At 38.6% G+C, this 20,249-nt stretch overlaps 1 protein-coding gene across 3 annotated transcripts in view; it reads left to right on the top strand.

Annotated features, from left to right (window-relative positions):
• The window catches only part of SLC25A26 (solute carrier family 25 member 26), a 143,167-nt gene that overhangs the window by 36,599 nt on the left and 86,319 nt on the right, over positions 1-20,249 (top strand). For all 3 annotated transcript variants that reach the window (XM_081246540.1, XM_081246541.1, XM_081246539.1), the window contains 2 exons: positions 973-1,077; positions 2,219-2,266. In XM_081246540.1, the coding sequence (XP_081102666.1) occupies positions 973-1,077; positions 2,219-2,266 (153 nt within the window). The remainder of the gene's footprint in view (positions 1-972; positions 1,078-2,218; positions 2,267-20,249) is intronic.

Raw genomic sequence — 20,249 nt, 5'->3', positions numbered from 1 at the left:
TTAATCTCCTTAACCATATACAAAATATTGAACACCAGAGTCAGGTGTGTGAATTCCACATTGGAAAAAAAGTTTGTATCCTTGACAGGCTACTTAGTGTATAGAGGCTTAAATACAGGACTTCCATTAAAACAGTTTAAAATATCAGTTTATATGTCTCCCTCCCTGTTGCCTGCTGCCCTTTCCCCTGCCTTCTGTCCTTCAGTGGGCAGACCAGTTCTTTCCGGTTTGGCCAATTCTTAATATTTCTGAAGATAAGTGGGCTACTGAAGGCAGAGTCCTGGAAGTTGGAGGTTGAGTGGTGTGTAACTGACCCTGGCATGTCACCAAGGGTGATGTTACAATTGTTTGTTGACTAGTCGGGACCTACGTCAACTCAAATGCTGGAGCAGGGCCCGGGAGTGCCTGGAGTTACTCCTCAGCTGTTGCGTGGTGGGGAGGTCAGGGGGTGCTGCGGTTGGGAGCTGGCCAAGGCTGAGGGTGGGGTGGGATGGAGGGTTTGGGGTAACCAGCCGCTTTTCAGTATTGCCTCTACTGATGTGTGTTACTCCAGTAAAGCTAAGGCCCTTTTGATTCATTCATTGAACAAACATGTTTGAAATGGCTGTCATGTGAACGCCAGATGTCCTCGTAGGTATTGGGAGTTCAGAATGAGTGCATGTGCTTCTTCCCGTCGAGTGGCTTATAGACAGATTTGTTTGGAGCAGTGACGCAGGAGGTAGGAGAATCTACGTGGGACCAGGGAGGAGAGGTTCTGTGTTGGTAACACAATGCATGTCCAGTAATGCTCTAAGTGTTTTAGGGTAAAAAAAAAAAAAAAAAAAAAAAACGAAAAAAACACCAACTTTTTGCACCTTGCACTGAACCTGTACATTATGCTTTTGTTTAACTGTAATTTTTGCTTATGAAGCAATTTCCTTTTTCATAGCAGTTACTTCTTTTTAAGGATATAATTAAATTTGTATATTTTAGGTTGCTTGCCTGATTCGAGTTCCTTCTGAAGTAGTTAAGCAGAGGGCACAGGTATCTGCTTCTTCAGGAACATTTCACATTTTCTCTAACATCTTATGTCAAGAGGTGAGAATATGTTTTTAAGCTCTCTTATTGAGAATATTGTTTGGTAGCTAATAGGAACACTGTGGCCCTCATCCTAGGAGCCTTAGAAGAGACCTTAAAGCTAAATTTATTGTCCAATTATAGCAACTTTTTATGCTAAGATTATCTTTGCCTTTCCATTGTTTTCAAAATTTTTAGTTTCATTTTTATTTCTTTTTCAAATTTCTAAACAACCACACTACTAAGTGCGTGTCCTACATTGCAGTAGTCTTATCATTCTTTTGGAATCAGATATGGAATAAATAGTGAATATGTAAAGTGAATAAAGATATTATATTAAAATATCAGTATAGAATTTGAGGACCCATGGAAGAGACCTGTGGTAATGGACTGATATTAGTGACCAGTGTCGTAATGTTTATATAAAAATGTAATTCCTCTTGTACTGGTTCATGTTAACCTGTGGATCCAAAATCATGCCTGCTGGCCATGTGGCTAGGGACCAGTGAGCTGCTCTTCTTTGTAGTTTGTACAGAAGCCCCTTTTTTTTCTTTAAAATGGAATCAGTCACATGAAAATTTCAGTGAGCCTAGGTTTTAGAAAAGTTTTATTCTTAATCCCTCTGCCACCTAGGTGAGCAGACATTGAGTGTTTAATTGTATGATTGAGATCAGTCCAGTAAAGGGTCCCTGTTGAATCGTGTGGATAGTTAAACAGATAAGTCAAGGCTTGTCTAGAGGTATCTCTCACTATTGAGAGATTATTCATGCATTGTGACATCTTATAATTGAAACTATAAAATATAGTTCTGTTCTTTTGTGAAAGGATAATTGGCATTCTATGTGCATTTGGTTTTGAAAATATGTTTATTTAAAGCTTCTCAAGTATTTTTTTTCCAAGAGAAGAAATGTTGAAAATAAGTAAAGTTTAATTAATATGTAGTCAGCTTTATTATTAGAGATGTTCCCATTTTAAAGGGAGCTGATCTGAGCTTTATATACTTTAGGCCAGTTTAAAAGCTTTAACCTCTTATAGAACTGTAGTCATTGTGAATATTTCAAAACTCAAACTTTAGAAAAGGTCAATCTGCTTCATGCAGAATGTCATTTAGAAGTCTCTGCTATTCTAACTTTCTGAGGTCTGGGCTTTTTGTTTGTTTCAGGGCATCCAAGGATTGTATCGAGGCTACAAAAGCACTGTTTTAAGAGAGGTAAGTAACTTAATTTCCAATATTGAAGTACAAAAGAATGATATGCTTTGTTTAGTAAATTTATTTGGAGAGACTGGTTTAAAAAATTACAAAGGGAAATTATGATCACTTTTCAAAACACTGTTTAGTCTTATCTTGGCTCTTACATCTGATGACTGGGTAGAATGGGTCAGCTGAAAGAGCAGCCCCAGTGGTCAGAAGGCCCATCCTAGAGCTTCAGTCTTATCATAGGAGGCTACATGGCTGTGATAGCTAAGATATGAAGAAATAACTACTAAGGGTAAGATATCAAGTTAATTACTGTAATATACAGAATGAATGAAAAATTGGTAAGGAAAGAAGCACTCTGGGAGACAAGTGTCCGAAAGGTCTATTTTTATGTGAAAAATCATGCAGTTAGCTCTTGTCTTCCTGATAGCAAAATATGATGAATTGGGAAGTTCAGTCTGGACTGGAGAGCTGACCCTGCCCGTGACTTGCAGTGCAGTGTGCCCCCAGAGCAAGCCTTCCAGTTCCGAAATTCTGTGGTTCAATATCTGGTCAATGTCTTCTTTTTTTGGTTGAAAAAGCAAAGTGATTTTAGTATATATATTACTGCAGGAAGCATGTTTTAATTTTTGGCTCATATAGAGGAGGCTATGTTGAAGTTTAAAAGTTGATTTATAGATAACTGGGATATGGGATATAAGAGAAGTCTTTGGTTTGGGACATAAGTTTTTTTCTTTTTTTTTAGTGAGTTTAAATCCTAGGGTTTTTTTGTTTTTTAGCTTTTTGACATATAATTGACAAATAGAATTGTGAGGCATTCATAGTGTACAGTGTGATGATTTGATATAGGTATACATTGTGAAAAGGATTAGGACATAATCTTCTATTAAAATACAGAAGAGATTCTGCATACCTCTGCTCTGAATCCTTGTTTTCTGTTTGGATTTCCCTTGGATGCTAAAACATTCTCATTTATAAAAATGTGTTTAATTTAAATAAATATTGTCATAATTAGCAGAATATTGAAATCTTTGAAGTCTGAATTTTATTCCCAGGTAGTCTGTTTATTTTGTTTGTTTGTTGTTAGTATAGATTATAGTCTTCTTTATGAAACACCAGCACTGTTACTTAAAGCTTTGATTTCCACAAAGTAATAACCTTTAGTGCAGTGTGGGGTGGTTGATGTATATCTTTGAAAAACTTCTGAAGGCAGACTGAATGTTTCAAGATTAGTTATTTGTGTGAAGATGACTTCTGCCTTTCAAAATACCACCTGCACTGTATCTTCATTCTGTACTTACTTTCCCACTCATTAAACACGTGTTATTTACTCAGGTTTCACCTGGGTGAAGGGCAGAAGGGGGGGCAATAAACCTTTTTTTGTTTTTCTGAGAGTTGCTGAATAAATGAATGTATTTACATGCCAGAGAATACTGGTTATGCATACAAATAGGTAAAACACATGGTTACAACTGCATTCTATTCTTTTAAAAATTTGTTTTGACATATGTCACACTAGCAATTAATTTCTAGGCTGCATTTCTTGCAAAAAGTGTGCCCCTAGTGATATGACTGTTTACTCAAGATGGCAGTGCTTTGTTGGAAATTTAATTGGGGTCTTCTGCATTATGCATTTCCGTAAAAATATCCTTCAGAACTGATTTTAGTTGAAATATTGCTTTTGTACAGATTCTCTCATAGAATGAGAGAAGAGTTACTGCTAAATGAAACATTGCTTCTTTTCAAAATGAGAAAAATAAGAAGTGATGTATCTGCTTTAAACAAAATTTTTACATTATAAATAGTTTCAATTCTTACATCGTTCTGACACCAGTATTAAATCTTTTCGCGCTAAATGAAACATCGCTTCTTTTCAAAATGAGAAAAATAAGAAGTGATGTATCTGCTTTAAACAAAATTTTTACATTATAAATAGTTTCAATTCTTACATCGTTCTGACACCAGTATCAAATCTTTTCGCCAAGAGCTTGTTTGATTATTTCAATAAGAAAATACATTGAAGCCTTAGTGAGAGTCACCAGGAAACTCATACATTTATTCTGTGTACAGTTTTTTCTTTAAAATAGTTTTATCTCCCTCGCAGTAGCCCATTAGAATGAGATTGAAGTTTGAATCCATGTGTTATAAGATAGATTATGTGTGTTCTTTAGATTTTGTGAATGCCGTCACATGGTTTTTACTACATTTGATTTTTGTGGAGATTGCATGCTTATCCCTTATGTTCTCCTAAATTATTTTAGTTACTGTGAATTTTAGATGGAGTCTAAGCAAGGTGAACCGATTATACTCTTTACCTCACCCTTTCAGTATTCATTTTCCTCATGATCTAGGCCAAATTAGATGTGGCCAAGCATTGTGGGGCAGTGTGGTTATTCCAGTAAGATGGAAACGGGGAACAAAATCACAGCTACTTTGATAGCCAGGCTAATTTCAAATGGGTCCGTTGTCCCGAAAGTTCTGTGGAGAACAGCCTCACGACCTTGGATGTGAATTAGAAAGAAAGCAGAGAAAGGCCAAGTCGTTTCCAAAAAAAAAAAAGTAGGAATAAGTTAGGCTCAGCAAATGCATTTTATCCACACATTCTACACGACAGTCACTTTAAGAGTGCCTGCTGTGTCTTGGGCACCTCGCAGAACACTTCTGCCCTAAAGGATTCATATTCTGGTGGGGAAGAAAACGGGGGGCAGACACTTTACAGGGCAGTGTAATAGGGCTGAAATGACACATATATTCAAGATGCAGCAGAGGTTATAGAGGAAGCAGTGCTTGAGTGGTACCCAGTATTCATTGCATGAATAAAAAATAGTCTGGACTTAATTCTTGAAGAGGTGTCACTTAGAAGTAGTCCAGGAGACAGGAAGATGTAACAACACATACAAAGGCCCAAGGGTGTGAAAGAACACACATTGTGTGTACCTTGCTTATCGAAGCAGAATTGGGGTTTTCACGCCCAGAGAAGAGGCAGGAGTGATCTCCCTCTACCTCAAGCCGGAGCTTCAAAAAAGCACTCACCCAAGTTGGGTATTTGCCAGGAGGAATGGTTGAACCTCTCACCCCAGCCGAATGTTTGCCAGGGACCTGGAATCAAGCACATGGGAAAAGCTCTCGCAAGAGCCTGACATATGTCCACTGGAGTTTGGAGGATAAATTACTGTTTTTTTTTTTTTTTTTCTCTAAATTGCTGGTTTTTAACTGTTATCTGCAACGAATCTTACAGTGAAATACAGTTGGAGTGGCCTCACTGGCAGGATGTTGCCATTTTGGTAATGAGTAACTCCTGGCTTCTTTTTGGTAGATGAGTGTAGCAACTAAAGAGATCTGAGATAGGTGAGAATTCTCTCCCCCTCTCACCCTTATTTTGCTCCCAGGCTTCCATAACACAAGTCTCCCACCAAATTCTGTTACTCATGCAGTCAAAATCAAGCACTCGGGCAGGCGAGAACAAGTCATTCATCCTGTTCCGTGAGTTCACTGAAGCCCTCAATCTGTCCCTTTAGGTGCAACATTCCCCACTCTGACTGCAAAGTTCACTCGCCAGTTCCAAACCCAGTTTCCCTTATTGTCTATTTCAGGCAGTGAGAATCTTCCCTAATCCAGTGGCTGGAAACAGGAACCTTTAGGAATCAAGCCTTAAGAATCGTCCTTCAAATCCTCTTTCCCAGCTCTATCATTTCCTTTCCCCCCAAGGTCTTCATGTTATATAAGTCTCTTGTGTGTTTTTCCAGAGCTACCCTATCCTAGGTGTTCAGCATCTTATTTGCTTTTTAACCAAAATATTTTAGAGATCATTTTATATCACTTTATAAGGGGCACACTCTTTTTTATGATTGTGTAGGACTCCATTGTACGAAGGGATCCTTGTGCCACCACTTCCTCACTGATGGGCAGGGCAGACATGCTACAATGAATCATACTGTTCCTGTGTCATTTCATACATGGTTGAGAATGTTTGTAGGTTAGATGCTGAAAAGTGGAATTTCTTAGTTAGGGGTGTATGGGCATTTGTAATTTCGATGCAAATCGCCAAATTGCCCTTCGCAGCAGTACCAGTCGACCCTTTTGCTTACAGTGTGGGAGCTCTCTGTGGACCCCTGGTTCACCAACGGTACTAGCAATCTCAGAGGTGAAAAATGATCTCACTGTAATTTTAATTTTAAGTGAGACTGGGTGTATGAACATATATCTAACAACAATTTTCTTCCTTTACTGTGAACTGATGGTTTGAAATTATATTGAAGTTATGGTGAGAATTAAATGAAGAAATCCATATGAAGTGCTTTCTATAGACCCTGACACGTAGGATGTGTTCAGAGTATGTTAACTATGATTTAATCGTACTCTTGGTAACTGAAAGAGCTTTTGACAGGAAATGACATCTCAGTGTGGAATGCCAGTGTCTCACCAGCTGTCTGCTCTTGGCAAGTTACTTAACCTCTCTGAGCCGTTTGCCCCTCTGTGCTAGAAACTTTGTTCCGGCTGCAGTCTCACGAAGGAGGTATTGCAGCAATATGGTCTGCTAGGACCAGAGATGAAGAAAGCTGCTTTTAGGCTGTCAGGTTCTTGAACAGGGATGCAACCTTGATCTGCCTGCATGTAAATGTGTGAATGCCATTTCCTGATGATGAATAACAATAGTTGTGTTTGAACTAGAGGCTGGCTAACTGTTACTGCTTAAAAAGCTTCTCAGCTACAGTTGGAGAGTGTTTTATCCAAATGTCTTGGAGAATGGAATCGTTTATTCACTTACAGATTGCAACCTGCAACTGATTTTGTGTTTGCTGGCTACTTCTGTAGGAAAACAACCTATTGGTTATAATAATGTACAGTTATCCTAACTGATAGTTGAACTGATCAAAATTAGTAACATAAATGGGTTGGAAAATTTTTTATGATTATTCTTTTCTGGGTCACATTGGTAATTTACTGGAATTTTTTCTCCAGATAAGATTACCGACTTAGAGGAAGGCTTTCTTTTTAAGATTGCAATACTTGAGTGTTTTCTGTTGAAAATATTTTCGTGCAACTGTAGTTAGAATTATTACTTACTTACCATTCTTAAGCCTGTGTATAGTTTCTGCTTTCATGATGGAAGAGAAAAAGAAGTGTTCTCTGATGAGAATTTTCCTGCTTGTATCAATGCTGTGTATCTTTTTGTGTGTTTGTATGAAATTGTTTCCTTGGCATCATCTCTTTCTTTCTTTTTTGGTTTGTCTTTACATTTTAAAAAATTAATTAATTAATTAATTTTGGCTGCAGTTGGGTCTTCGTTGCTGCATGCGGGCTTTCTCTAGTTGCGGTGAGCGGGGGGCTACTCTTTGTTGCAGTGCGTGGGCTTCTCATGGCGGTGGCTTTTCTGGTTGCGGAGCGCGGGCTCTAGGCACGCGGGCTTCGCTAGTCGTGGCTCGTGGGCTCTAGAGCTCAGGCTCAGTAGTTGTGGTGCACGGGCTTAGTTGCCCCGCGGCACATGGGATCTTCCCGGACCAGGGCTCGAACTCGTGTCCCCTAGCATTGGCAGGTGCATTCTTAACCACTGCGCCACCAGGGAAGCCCTTGTCTTTACATTTCAGTTTTGTCTGTCTATGTGTAATTACGCCTGCTCTTTCCAGACAGCATATAAGTTACCCTTGAAGACAGTAATTGGGTTTTGACCTCTTTGTAGTATGCACAGGCTCTGCAGTAACACCTTCCACAAGCTCAGAGCTCAGTAAATATTCGTTGCTTTTTTCATTCCTTTAAGTTTGATTGTCTTTCGTTCAGATGCTGTTAGACACTGTGACCGTTTCAAAGTGCTGGGGGAGCTCTATGGGGTTTGGAGTTATGCTGGGTGGGGGTCAGCCTCTGACACGCTACATTGTAAGGTATTCGCATTACATAGGTGACGAAGTACCAAAGAGTGTACCCTTTTCTGAGATTTCCATCTTCTTAAACCTGGAAAAAATAGTTTTTATAAGCCTGATTTCATTAGAAAAGTAATTAATTCCCTTTTTTTCCCCATATATCTTAGTAATTCACTATAAAGGGAAAAAAGGTTGTAAATCTTTCCAAACTTTTAATGTGAAATTGTTTTTCAGTTAAAGTCAGATGCAAACATATTGAACCTTGTTTTAATCCTACATAATTCATTTTATTAACTATGACCGAATAGAACATCTGTTAAAATTCCATAATGTTAGCTTCATGGGAAAAGAAAAAAATCTGTTTGCTCTTGGAATTTGTTCATTGTTTTATTGTTCAGGCTTTCAGTAAATGTGTAATAAGACATTCTTATTAATGGGAATATTAAACAAATGAAAATGAAATATTGCCTTTAATCACAAGTGGTTTATAAAATGTCACCTAATGGCATTTACTTTATTATAACTTTACTGTAGAGATGGTCTGTGAGGAATGCACAATACTTCATTCTTTAATCCAAAGAACATAAAATTATTACTTCTCAAATATGGATTTTAGCGTAGTTTTTCATCATCTCTTAAATAAACATTTTTAGAAAGAACAATTTAGTAAAATTATCTTAATGTGGAAAAATTGCTTTAGCCGTTTAGTGCATATTTTCTCATGTTTTGTTTACATAAAACCAGCTGCTATTTACTTTTCTCATTCTTCGGACAGATTTCATTTTGCACTGTACGGTTTTGAAAAGGCTACATATTTCCATTGTTGCGTGTTGGCTATGTTGTCTAGAAGAGATTCTAGTTCCTGTGTGTAGGGTTTACTGAGAAGTAAATCAACAGCATGAATCTTCAGTGTAAACGTATAGGAACGCTGTTGGATAAAGGTGGAAACTGTCTTTTAATTCTTTCTAGATGTTAGCATCATACACCATGATGTTGAAGTAGCTTTGTCTAGGATGTTCCTTTGTGTTTTTCATCTCATGTGAAATATCCTGTCCCTTCATATTTGTGTGTTAATTTAGATGGCAGATGGGCTGTAAATAACAAAATCTGACTACAGTGGCTGAACTAAATACAGTTTAGTATTAGAGATTTTTTTTTTTTTCTCACTCTGTAACAGGAAATCTGGAGATGGTCCCTCTAAGGCTGGTGTACTGGTTAAATGAGGGCATGAGGATGCAGGCCCTTTCATTCTGCTTGGGGAACCTTAATACTTTGGCTAAATTACTCATGGTTACAAAATGGCTGCTGCACTTTTTGGCATCACGGCCCCTTTCCAAGTATGAAGAAGTGGGAAAGGTAGGAGGCATTATCTGTCAGTCTTTTTACTTGGAAAACAAAGCTTTCTTGGGCCAGGTGTCTAAAGCTCTCCTGAGTTGCATGGGGATTGGGAAGTTGAATATGTATGCAGCTTTTCAGTGTGGTAGGTAAAGGCTGGCAAAGAGGGGCTTGGGACTGCAGTTACTGAGTCACCACCCAACAGTGTCTGCTGTAGTTTATCTGTTGAAGTCCTTCTAGTTCAAGCTCAATTCCTTCCGAAAGGAAACCATTTCATACACCGCTGACTTAAGCGCCGTAGTTGGGGACCCTGTTGTTCATATCCAGAGCACTTGTCTAGACTACAATTATTTGGGCATTTAATTCTACTCTGTATATTTTGATGTCTGTTTTTATTCTTTTCCCGCCACCTTTGCTCTTGTGGGAACAGTGTGGAAGCTCTTCTTTAAAAATCATTTGTCAGTCTCTTTGTAATCATTATTCTGAAAATGGAATTTATTTCAAAGTTACTTTTTTATACTGTTTTGATTTTAAAGATCTCAGAATACCTGTATTGATATACTATATGTAGACACTTTCCTTAAAAAGTATGTAAATCACAATTGAAATAATAGCTAATGCTTACCGAATATTTACAATGTTTCAGTCACTGTGCTAAGTTCTTAGCATGCATTATTTCACGTAATACTCACAGTAACCCAAAACATGATCCCTGCTTTGTGGAAACTGAGGCTTAGTAAGGCTGTGGTTTGTCCAGAGTCTTTTTTTTTTAATGATTTCTCCATTTATACACTGCCTTTTAATTAATTAATTAAATTTATTGGCTGCATCAGGTCTTGGTTGCAGCACGTGGGATCTTTCATTGCGGGGTGCACGGGCTTTCCTCTAGTCGTGGCGCGTGGGCTTAGTTGTCCTGCGGCGTGTGGGATCGTAGTTTCCTGATCAGGGGTTGAACCGGCGTCCCCTGCGTTGCAAGGCGGATTCTTGACCACTGGACCACCAGGGAAGTCCCTCGTCCAGAGTCTTACATCCAGTAAGGGAGGAAACCGAGGACTTGAGAGCCCGTGATGTTAGCCCCCGTGGTGAGCTATATAGTTTGCGTTTTATACGCAGACAGATTTTTTGGGAGAGGAAAATATATGTTTAAAATTCATAGCCCATATTTATATCTTTCTCATTTTTGAAACTTTAAGTAGACATTAGTGCCAGGAGTTTGGGGAAAATAAGTTCTCAGCAACTAGAAGTCTCCATGACATTAAAAGAAAAGTTAATCAGAGGACATAAGCAAAAGGAGATAGAGGTATTCATGGAGAACAATGGCTTTTAAGCGCCTGTTATCCCAAATGTTTGCTTGATTTGGGCTTATCATTCAGGTGTTAGTTCACATGTCCCTTCTCTGAGGGGCCTCCTTTGACCGCTCTAGCTAACGTACACCTGCCAAAACCCCCCGATCGTTCACTTGGTACCCTAGCAAGTACCGTTATCTGAAATTATCTTCACTTTTTGTTTATAAATTTATTTCCTGCGTTCTTCTGATAGAATATACACACTTTGAGGGCAAGTGCTTCTTGCCTGTTTTGTTCCCTCCTATTAATCCAACAGCTAGAAGATTGCTTGACATACAGCACACTCAGAAAATATTTGATGAACAAACCAAGGACTTCATCACACTTTTCAGAAGTAGACTAGTTGTAAATACTTAGATATTTAAAATCTCCAACAGATGCTCAGGCCTAAGATGCATTTGGCAAGAATTATGGAGTCAGTCCTCACTTAATTCCCAGGCAAGTTAGTGGTTTTCTGCCAGCTCAACTTTCTGCACTTGCAGTGAGTTTAATTTTCTCCTTGTCTCTTCTTATCATATTTCCTGGTATTCTTGTGCCTTCCACAAATAGCCCTTATTTTAATTTTGTCATTTCTTGTTAGGGGTTGCTCCTATGAATATTTTATATATGTAAAACACTTTTTGAAATGACATATGAAAATAGTAAGCAACTTATTCATGAAGAAAATCTTTTATCAGTTACGTGCAAACTATGTCCTGTGAACACTGGGTAAAAATTACTCTTGAGAGTCTTAGGATTGTGTACTATCTTATCGTCTGAGCAAACACCATCTTATAAGAGGTATTAAGAAAGGAACTATACGTATTAAGAAAACCAAATGTGAAGGTAAAATCTAGAATGTTTATATATGAATAAAGGATTGTGGTTGCAGGGAGTCATTTGAAAGAGCTATTGAAACTGGGTTTTACTGTCTGGTAGCAGATTACCCTGGGGTTACATAATGATAACAGTTACAGTTTGAATTCTGATCATGTATAATACATTACTTGTATTTTTCTAATCTTCAGATAAAACTGTAAGATACTAACCTTTTTGTTTGTTTGTTTGTTTTAAAATTGATCAGTAGCATGAGCTTGGAAAAGCAAGCTAGTTAGTATATGTAAGTATATGGCAGGTCTGGAAGCAGAGGCCCAGCCTATGTGATTCTAAAGCCTGTGTTTCTGGTTACACTTTGCTTCCTGCTCATGTTTTGCAGATAAATTCACTCTTCATTGCGCTCAGAATTTTTCAGTAAATTGTGTGAAAATAAAGTGGTAGTATATCTGTGAGACTTGGACCACATCTGTTAACTTGAAGTGGAGCACAGTTTCTGAGTGGGGGAAGATTCTAAATGATAGAAATGGAGCCATCTGTATAGGCAGAACACAATGAACTGTGCTTCTGAATTAGGCAGTAATATTGATTTCAACATCTTCTTTCCTCTAGCCTTTGTAAAGTTTGCTTAAAAATGCTTTGACTGGGCTTCCCTGGTGGTGCAGTGGTTGAGAGTCCGCCTGCCGATGCAGGGGACATGGGTTCGTGCCCCGGTCTGGGAAGATCCCACATGCTGTGGAGCTGCTGGGACCGTGAGCCATGGCCGCTGATCCTGCGTGTCCGGAGCCTGTGCTCTGCAACAGGAGAGGCCACAACAGTGAGAGGCCCACGTACAGCAAAAAAAAAAAAAAAAATGCTTTGACTGATTTTAGCCTTCTGTCCTCTTTTGTTTCCTGAGCTTTCGCATATATTCTGAGAAATAACCCAATAGATGGGAAAGAGTTGATAATCTTTGGCATTGAAATGGCTTTGGTCCTTAGCCAAATAATTAACAGATAATTTGTTGACTAGTGGAGAAGCAGAAATTGATGAGAGGGTATTTCTTTTCCTTTGTGAAAACACTGCTTTTTGTTATTGAATTTGTTGATGCAAAGGTTGCATTATAGAAATGGCACACTAGAGGGCACACAATGTCTGTGTTTTAAATGTTGGTGGCAGAAACTTCAGTGTGCCTGAACCTCGAAGCTCTTGAGTTGATTGCTTGGCACTTTTTAAAAGTGGTTCGAATTAAAAAATAAAAAAACAAAGCTTAATAAATAGTACTCTCCAATCCAAGGTTCCTGAATAATATTATTTAATCCATACGTACTTCATTATTCATCTCTCAAATACAAGAACCAATAGGTATATTTAACATACCAAAAATGAATATCACAGTCTTAAAGTATTTCCCTCAAGCTATTTTTTTAAAGCTGTTTTTCAATTACAACTGCAATTTCACATTTGGGAGAACTGGCAGACACTACTTTATTCAAGTGATGAAGGGTAGTATCACCAGTAATAAGATATATTGACATCATACACCCCCCCAATATGATGCACAATATCACTTCTTTGTTCTTGCCCAAAAAATACGTAATCTCTGATCATGATAAAACATCTGACATACCCAAATTGAGGGACATTGTACAAAATTGTCAAAGTCACAAAAAAGAATTGTCACACCCAGCAGTAGACTAAGGAGACACAACAAGCAAATGCAGTGAGGGATCCTGGGAAGAGAAAAAGAATATTAGGCGGAAAAACTGGGGAAATTCAAATAAGGTCTATAATTTAGCTGTTAGTATTGCAGCAATGCTAATAGTTGGTTTTGATAATCATACTCTGGTTAAGTTCTTAACATTAGGGAAGCTAGGTGTAGGGTATATGTGAGCTCCCTGTATTGTTTGAGTAACTTTTAAGAAAGTTGATAACTTATTTTTTTTTTTTTTAGTTTTTATTTTTTTGCTCTATGCGGGCCTCTCACTGTTGTGGCCTCTCCCGTTGCGGAGCACAGGCTCTGGATACGCAGGCTCAGCGGCCATGGCTCATGGGCCCAGCCACTCTGCGGCATGTGGGATCTTCCCGGACCGGGGCACGAACCCGTGTCCCCTGCATCGGCAGGCGGACTCTCAACCGCTGCGCCACCAGGGAAGCCCGATAACTTATTTTTAAAAATTAAAAGCTGGGAATTCCCTGGTGGTCCAGTGGTTAGGACTTCGCACTTCCACTGCAGGGGGCCCGGTTTCAGTCCCTGATCTAGGAACTAAGCTAAGATCCTGCAAGCTGCGCGGCGTGGCCAAAAATAATAATAAAATAAAAATAAAAAGCTGGGGAAAAAAAAGAACACCAGATTTGGACATTGTATGAAATACTTTATTTTTAAAACGATCTTCTAAAATAATGACAATTTAAACTTACAACTTAATTAAAATTAAAAAAAAATTTATTTATTTTTATTTTTGGCCGCGTTGGGTCTTCGTTGCTGCACAGAGGCTTTCTCTAGTTGCGGTGAGCAGGGGCTACTCTTCATTGTGGTGGCTTCTTTTGTTGTGGAGCACGGGCTCTAGGTGCACGGGTTTCAGTAGTTGTGGTGCACGGGGCTCTAGGGCGCAGGCTCAGTAGTTGTGGCGCACAGGCGTAGTTGCTTCCTTGGCATGTGGGATCCTCCTAGACCAGGGCTCGAACCCGTGTCCCCTGCATTGGCAGGTGGATTCTCAACCACTGCGCCACCAAGGAAGTCCCTAAAATTTTTTTATCAAAGTAATAATTGGTAGCAATTCATATATAGAGAAATAAGATTTTACCTTGAAAAGCAAGTCTCCTGCCCTGTCCCTCTTCATTCTAGTCCCACTCTGTTTCCATTTTTAGTTCTTCTTATTACATCCATATTTCTGAATAATATGTTTATACATCTGTGTCTTCATTTTTCAGTTTAGACACACTGTCCTGAGCCTTTGGAGTGGAGGGTGTGATGGAGCTGGCATTATGCTCCTTCCCAACCTTTTTCGGTTACACAAATTTCATTCCTCTGGTTATTGTAGAAACATGAAGTCATATATTTGAGTCTTTATTTCTTATCCCACAAACTTCCAGCATCTTCTTTCTTTTTATAAGATGAGGCTCTCACTTCCTTTTTGCCACCATATCCTCTTTCACCTTCAAGTACCACTTTCTGGATTGACTTTTTCTCACCTGCACTTTGATCCTAGATTATGAAGATGGCCGACAGTTTCATCCTGTTCTTCACCCACAGTCACTTCTTTCGTGACGTTTCTGGGTTGATTCTAAAAGTTGAACACCAGTGAAAAGTTGAACACCAGTGAACTAGTGTGTGTATTATTTGAGACTTCATGCATGATCACTAGGCCATGTAGTGTGCTGGGTTATTCTTCCTTTTGTGTTGGTAACACATCTTCCTGTGTTACCCTGAAGGAGATGTTTCCAACATGGGAATCAAATAGACTCTCTTCTTGCATTCCATCACTTGCTAAAATTTGTCCATATTTTAATTTGCTGAATACTTGGGGCATGAACTTTCTTATGTTTTTCTCCCTTTGGAGTTTATAATTGCCTTTTGGGGATACATTATTTGCCTTTTTCACATATTTAGTGTGACAGCCTCAAAATCATGTTTTTTTGTAGTTCTGTGGGTTTTTTGTTGTTGTTTTTTTTTTCTCCATTGGGAATCTTGGAATCTTCTATCTTCCACTTCTAATCCACTGTGACCATTCACTGTGTCTGGACTTCTCACTGCTTTCCTGGGCTGGATTTGCTGTTGCCTGGAGGTGTCAGAGCACATTGGTTCAGGCCACGGGCTTGGCAGCCAGACTGCCTGGGTTGTACCACCGCTCTGCTTCTGGCAGTCTTACACTTCTGGTTCCTTACTGTCCTAATCTAATGAAAATATTGGAAGGCATAATAAATATAAGGATATAGCTCCTTTGTTTGAAGGCCTTTATTTTATCCTGATTTTTTGTCAAGTAATTAGCTTTCTCTAGTTCCTAATATAACTTAAAAAATTTCTTACTAACAACACTTAATGATAACCATTAATAACAATTTTTTGGCCTCAACTGTGTTTCATTGATTCTTTTTTTTTAAAGAGGAGGCAATTATGTTAATAAGTTATGGTTCTTAGAGAAGCATGCTGATCTTATCAGTCTAGTGTGTATCCTAACTATATTTGGGAAATAAGTGATGAAATTTGTGTGTAGGAAGCTTATAAACTGATACCAAGTTTTCTAATAAAGTTCCCCTATATCTTGATTTACATGTGATGAGTTTTCCTTGTTGTTTATCCATGAATTATTGCATACTTCTGTTTTGGGAAATAGAGTGATGAACAAGTTAAAAATCACTTTGGGATGAAGTTTGTTTTCTTCAGAGGGTAAATTAAGTATGTCTTTTAAGTGTGCCTTTTGCCTGGGAGCAGATATCAGTAATATCTGTGTTTAGAGGAGACAGTGATATGTCTTACATGGAGCAACCAAGATCTTGTGAAAGTTACACTCTGTGCTGATTTATCTGTTGGTTCACGCAACTGTTTACAAAGGTTCTTTCTTTTTCCTTATGGATGTTTAATAAGAGTCTGAAAAAATTGTGTTGTGTAGATAACACATTTGAATCATTAAGTTTTGAACTAGTTTTGATTAAGTGAAGGCACCAAACAAAGGGTCTGGTACATAGTAACCTCTCAGTAAGTTCTTGTCACTTTATTTTTCTGTATTTGAAGGAGGAAGTAGATTGAATTTATCCAGACTCTGCCACTTTACCAGACTAGGTACTTTTCATATGTTTTTTCATTTAATCTTTACAGTAATCCTGCAAAGAATCATAAATGTCAATTGAGTGCTTGAAAAGTGCATACCCCCTACGTATCTAGTCATGATTCCCAGCCAATCTGTAGTGTTCATCTATCTTGTAAACCATGTTATGAACTAACAGACAGTTGCCTATTCAATACCAATGAGAAACTGACGTTCAGTGGTGTAACTTGATCTACATAAAATAATACAGTTAGCAGAGGGCAGAGTTGGGCTCTGAATTCTTTGACTGAACTCTTACGCTCTTTTCATATCAGTGTATGTATTTCCTTTTCTCTGTTGGGAATGTAAGTAAGTAGGCTTTAAAATGCATAGAGCATCTTCTTTTTCTTTTCTTCGCTCTCTCCAACATTTTATTTTGAAAAATTTCCACTTACAGACAAGTTAAAACATATATTCTTTTCCCACAGTTCACTGACTAACATTTTGCCCTGTCTGCTTTGTCTGTCTTTCTTGCTACAGTATTTTTTCCTGAAACATTTTAAGTAGGAAGCACACACATCCCAGGATAGTTCATCACTAAATATTCAGAATATGTGTCCTAAGAATAGTCATTCCTGTCATAACTACAATACCATTATCCTTACCAAGAAAAGTAACGTTGATGCATTCATATTATCTAATATATGGTCAGTTTTATTTGTTTTCCTGTTGTCCCAATAATAAAGCTTTATAACTTTTTTTTTCCCCCTCTCTCCAGGATCCAGTCAAGGATCACACATTGCATTTGGTTGTTAGGTTTCCCCAACCTCCCCCCTCTCCCCACTGCATGGCATTGACATTCTTTTAGCATCCAGGACAGAGTTGTTCTATAAACAGTTCCATAATCTGGATTGTCTGATTCCTTTTGATTATATTCAGATTACATATTAAATTTTTTGAGTGTGCATGGATATTGCATGGATGATGCTGGGTACTTTTGTGGCATTGTACCAGGGGTCACACAGTGTCCCATACTTGGTGAAGCTAAGTTTAATCACTTGATTACATTGGTGTTCCCTAGCTTTCTGTACTTCAGAGGTTCATTTCTCCTTTGTTTTTGAGAAGTAATCTATGGGGTAATATTCTGAGACCATGTGATTATCCTGTTTCCCAATAATCTTTCACCCAATAGTTTTAACATCTGTGGATGCTTCTTGCCTGAAGTGTTTATTACATTGGTGGTTGCAAAATGCTGATTTTCCTAATACTGTCCTTTTTCTTTGAATTTATTAGCTGGCATTCTTCTGTAAAGAAGAGCTTTCTTCCTTTACCACCTCCTCACCCCATGTCTCCCCACCCCAGGTCCCTTTTTTAGTATCCCTATATACTTACGGATTCTTTTTTTTTTTTAATGGCTTCATTGTGATATAATTCATGCACCATACAGTCACTGATTTAAAGTAACCATTCAGGGGGTTTTAGTGTATTCACCGATATGTGCAACCATCAGCACAGTCGTGGATTCTTTTTTATTTAATAATCATAATCCATTTCCATTATTACTCTTTTTGATGCTCAAACTGCCCCAAATTTGGCCAGTGGGAGCCTCTTCAAGCCTACTGTTCTTACACATTTCCCTGTTAGTCTTTGGGAACTTCCTTATTGGTATATCAAGGTGTCCCAGTCTTTGTAGTTTACCTGCCCAATCCTGTAATCAGCCACTTTTCCAAGGAGCCCTTGATTCCTTTTAGTGGGCGTGGTGTTTAGAAACTAAGATTTGGATTCTAGCTGTATTACTGCATGTAGGCTTTTATTGGGCAGAAAATCTTTTATTTTATTATTATTTAAAAAATATGCATTTATTTATTTGGCTGGGCCAGGTCTTAGTTGAGACGTGTGGGATCTTTAGTTGCAGCATGCGAACTCTTAGTTGTGTCATGCATGTGGGATCCAGTTCCCTGACCAGGGATCGAACCCGGGCCCCCTGAATTGGGAGTGCAGAGTCTTAGCCCCTGGACCACCAGGGAGATCACAGAAAAGCTTTTAAAAATTAAATACATTGCTTTTCTTCCTCCTTCCCATTTTCCTATATTTATCTCAGGCAAGAACAACAAGTAATTACTGTTTATTTTGTTTTTTAAGTTACCATACTGTAAAATTGACTTCTTTTTAGTGTACAGAGCTATACATTTTAACAACATGTATAGATTAATATAACCAGCAGTACGATCGGGGTACAAAATATTCACATCATCCCCTAAACTCTTGTGCTATCCCTTTGTAGTCATACTCATTTCCCTACTTCTAATCCCTGGCAACAACGGGTCTGTCATTTAAATGGAACCATGTAATATAAAGTCTTTTGAGACTAGTTCCTATCACTCGTCATAGTGCTGTTGAGATTCATCCCAGTTGCTGCGTGTAACAATAGTGTGTTCCTTTTAATTATTCCATTGTTTGGATATACCACAGTTTGTTTATACATTTACCCATTGAAGGACACTTGAATTCTTTTCAGTTTGGGGCCATTATGAAGAGAATTGTTACAAATATTCATGTACAGGTTTTTGTGTGAACATAAATTTCCGTTTCTCTAGGGTAGATAGTCAGGAATGGGATTGCTGGGTCATATGATAAGTGTATGATAACTTTATAAGAAACTGCAAAACTCTTTTCTATAATACATTGGCTGTACAATTTTGCATTCTCACCAGCAAAGGATACTCTAAATCTTTGTCACCACGTGGTTTTGGTAGGATTTTTTTACTTTAGCCATTGTAATAGGTGTGTAATGATATCCCATAGTGGTTTTAATTTTCACTTCCTGAATGGTAATGATATTGAATGTGCTTATTTGCCATCCTTAGATGTTCTTTGGTGAAGTGTCTCTTGTCTATTTTTTAATCAGGTTGTTTCTTACTTTAATATTTCGAAAGTTCTTTATATGTTTGGGATGCTAGCCCTTTGTCACTAATGTGATTTGCATGATAATTATTTTCTGATAATCTCTAGCTTGTATTTTCATTTTCTGAGCTGTTATTTATAAAACCTTAAAATTTTGGCCAAGTCCATTTTATCAGCTTTTTCCTTTATGAATTGTGCTTTGAGTGTCGGGTCTAAGAACTCTGCCTAACCCCAAGTCCTTAAGGTTTTCTCCCATGTTTCCTTCTAAAAGTTTTATAGTTTTAACTTTGACATTTACATCTACGATCCATTTTGAGTTGATTTTTATTTAAGGGTGGGGTTTAGGTTGAGGTTCATTTTCCTTTAAAATTTATTTATTTAATTAATTTATTTTTGGCTACGTGGGGTCTTTGTTGCTGCGCTCGGGCTTTCTCTGGTTGTGGCGAGTGGGGGCTACTCTTTTTTTTTTTTGGCGGTATGCGGGCTTCTCACTGTTGTGGCCTCTCCCGTTGTGGAGCACAGGCTCCGGAGGCGCAGGCTCAGCAGCCATGGCTCATGGGCCCAGCCGCTCCACCGCATGTGGGATCTTCCTGGACCGGGGCACGAACCCATGTCCCCTGCATCGGCAGGCAGGCTCTCAACCACTGCGCCACCAGGGAAGCCCTGGGGGCTACTCTTCATGGCGGTGTGCGGGCTTCTCATTGTGGTGGCCTCTCCTGTTGCAGAGCACGGGCTCTAGGCACGCAGGCTTCAGTAGTTGTGGCATGTGGGCTCAGTAGTTGTGGCTCACGGGCTTAGCCGCTCCACTGCATGTGGGATCTTCCCGGACCAGGGCTCGGACCCCTGTCCCCTGCCTTGGCAGGCGGATTCTTAACCACCACCTGCACCACCAGGGGAGCCCTGAGGTTTGTTTTTTGCACATGGATGATCAGTTGTTCCAAAAATATTTGTTGAAAAGAATATCTCTTCTCCATTGATATGCTTTTGCATCTTTGTAGAAAATCAGTTGGCT

The sequence above is a fragment of the Mesoplodon bidens genome (genome assembly GCF_964165515.1).
Source record: "Mesoplodon bidens genome assembly, chromosome: 10".
NCBI lineage: Eukaryota > Metazoa > Chordata > Mammalia > Artiodactyla > Ziphiidae > Mesoplodon > Mesoplodon bidens.
This window is presented reverse-complemented; position numbering and strand designations above follow the sequence as displayed.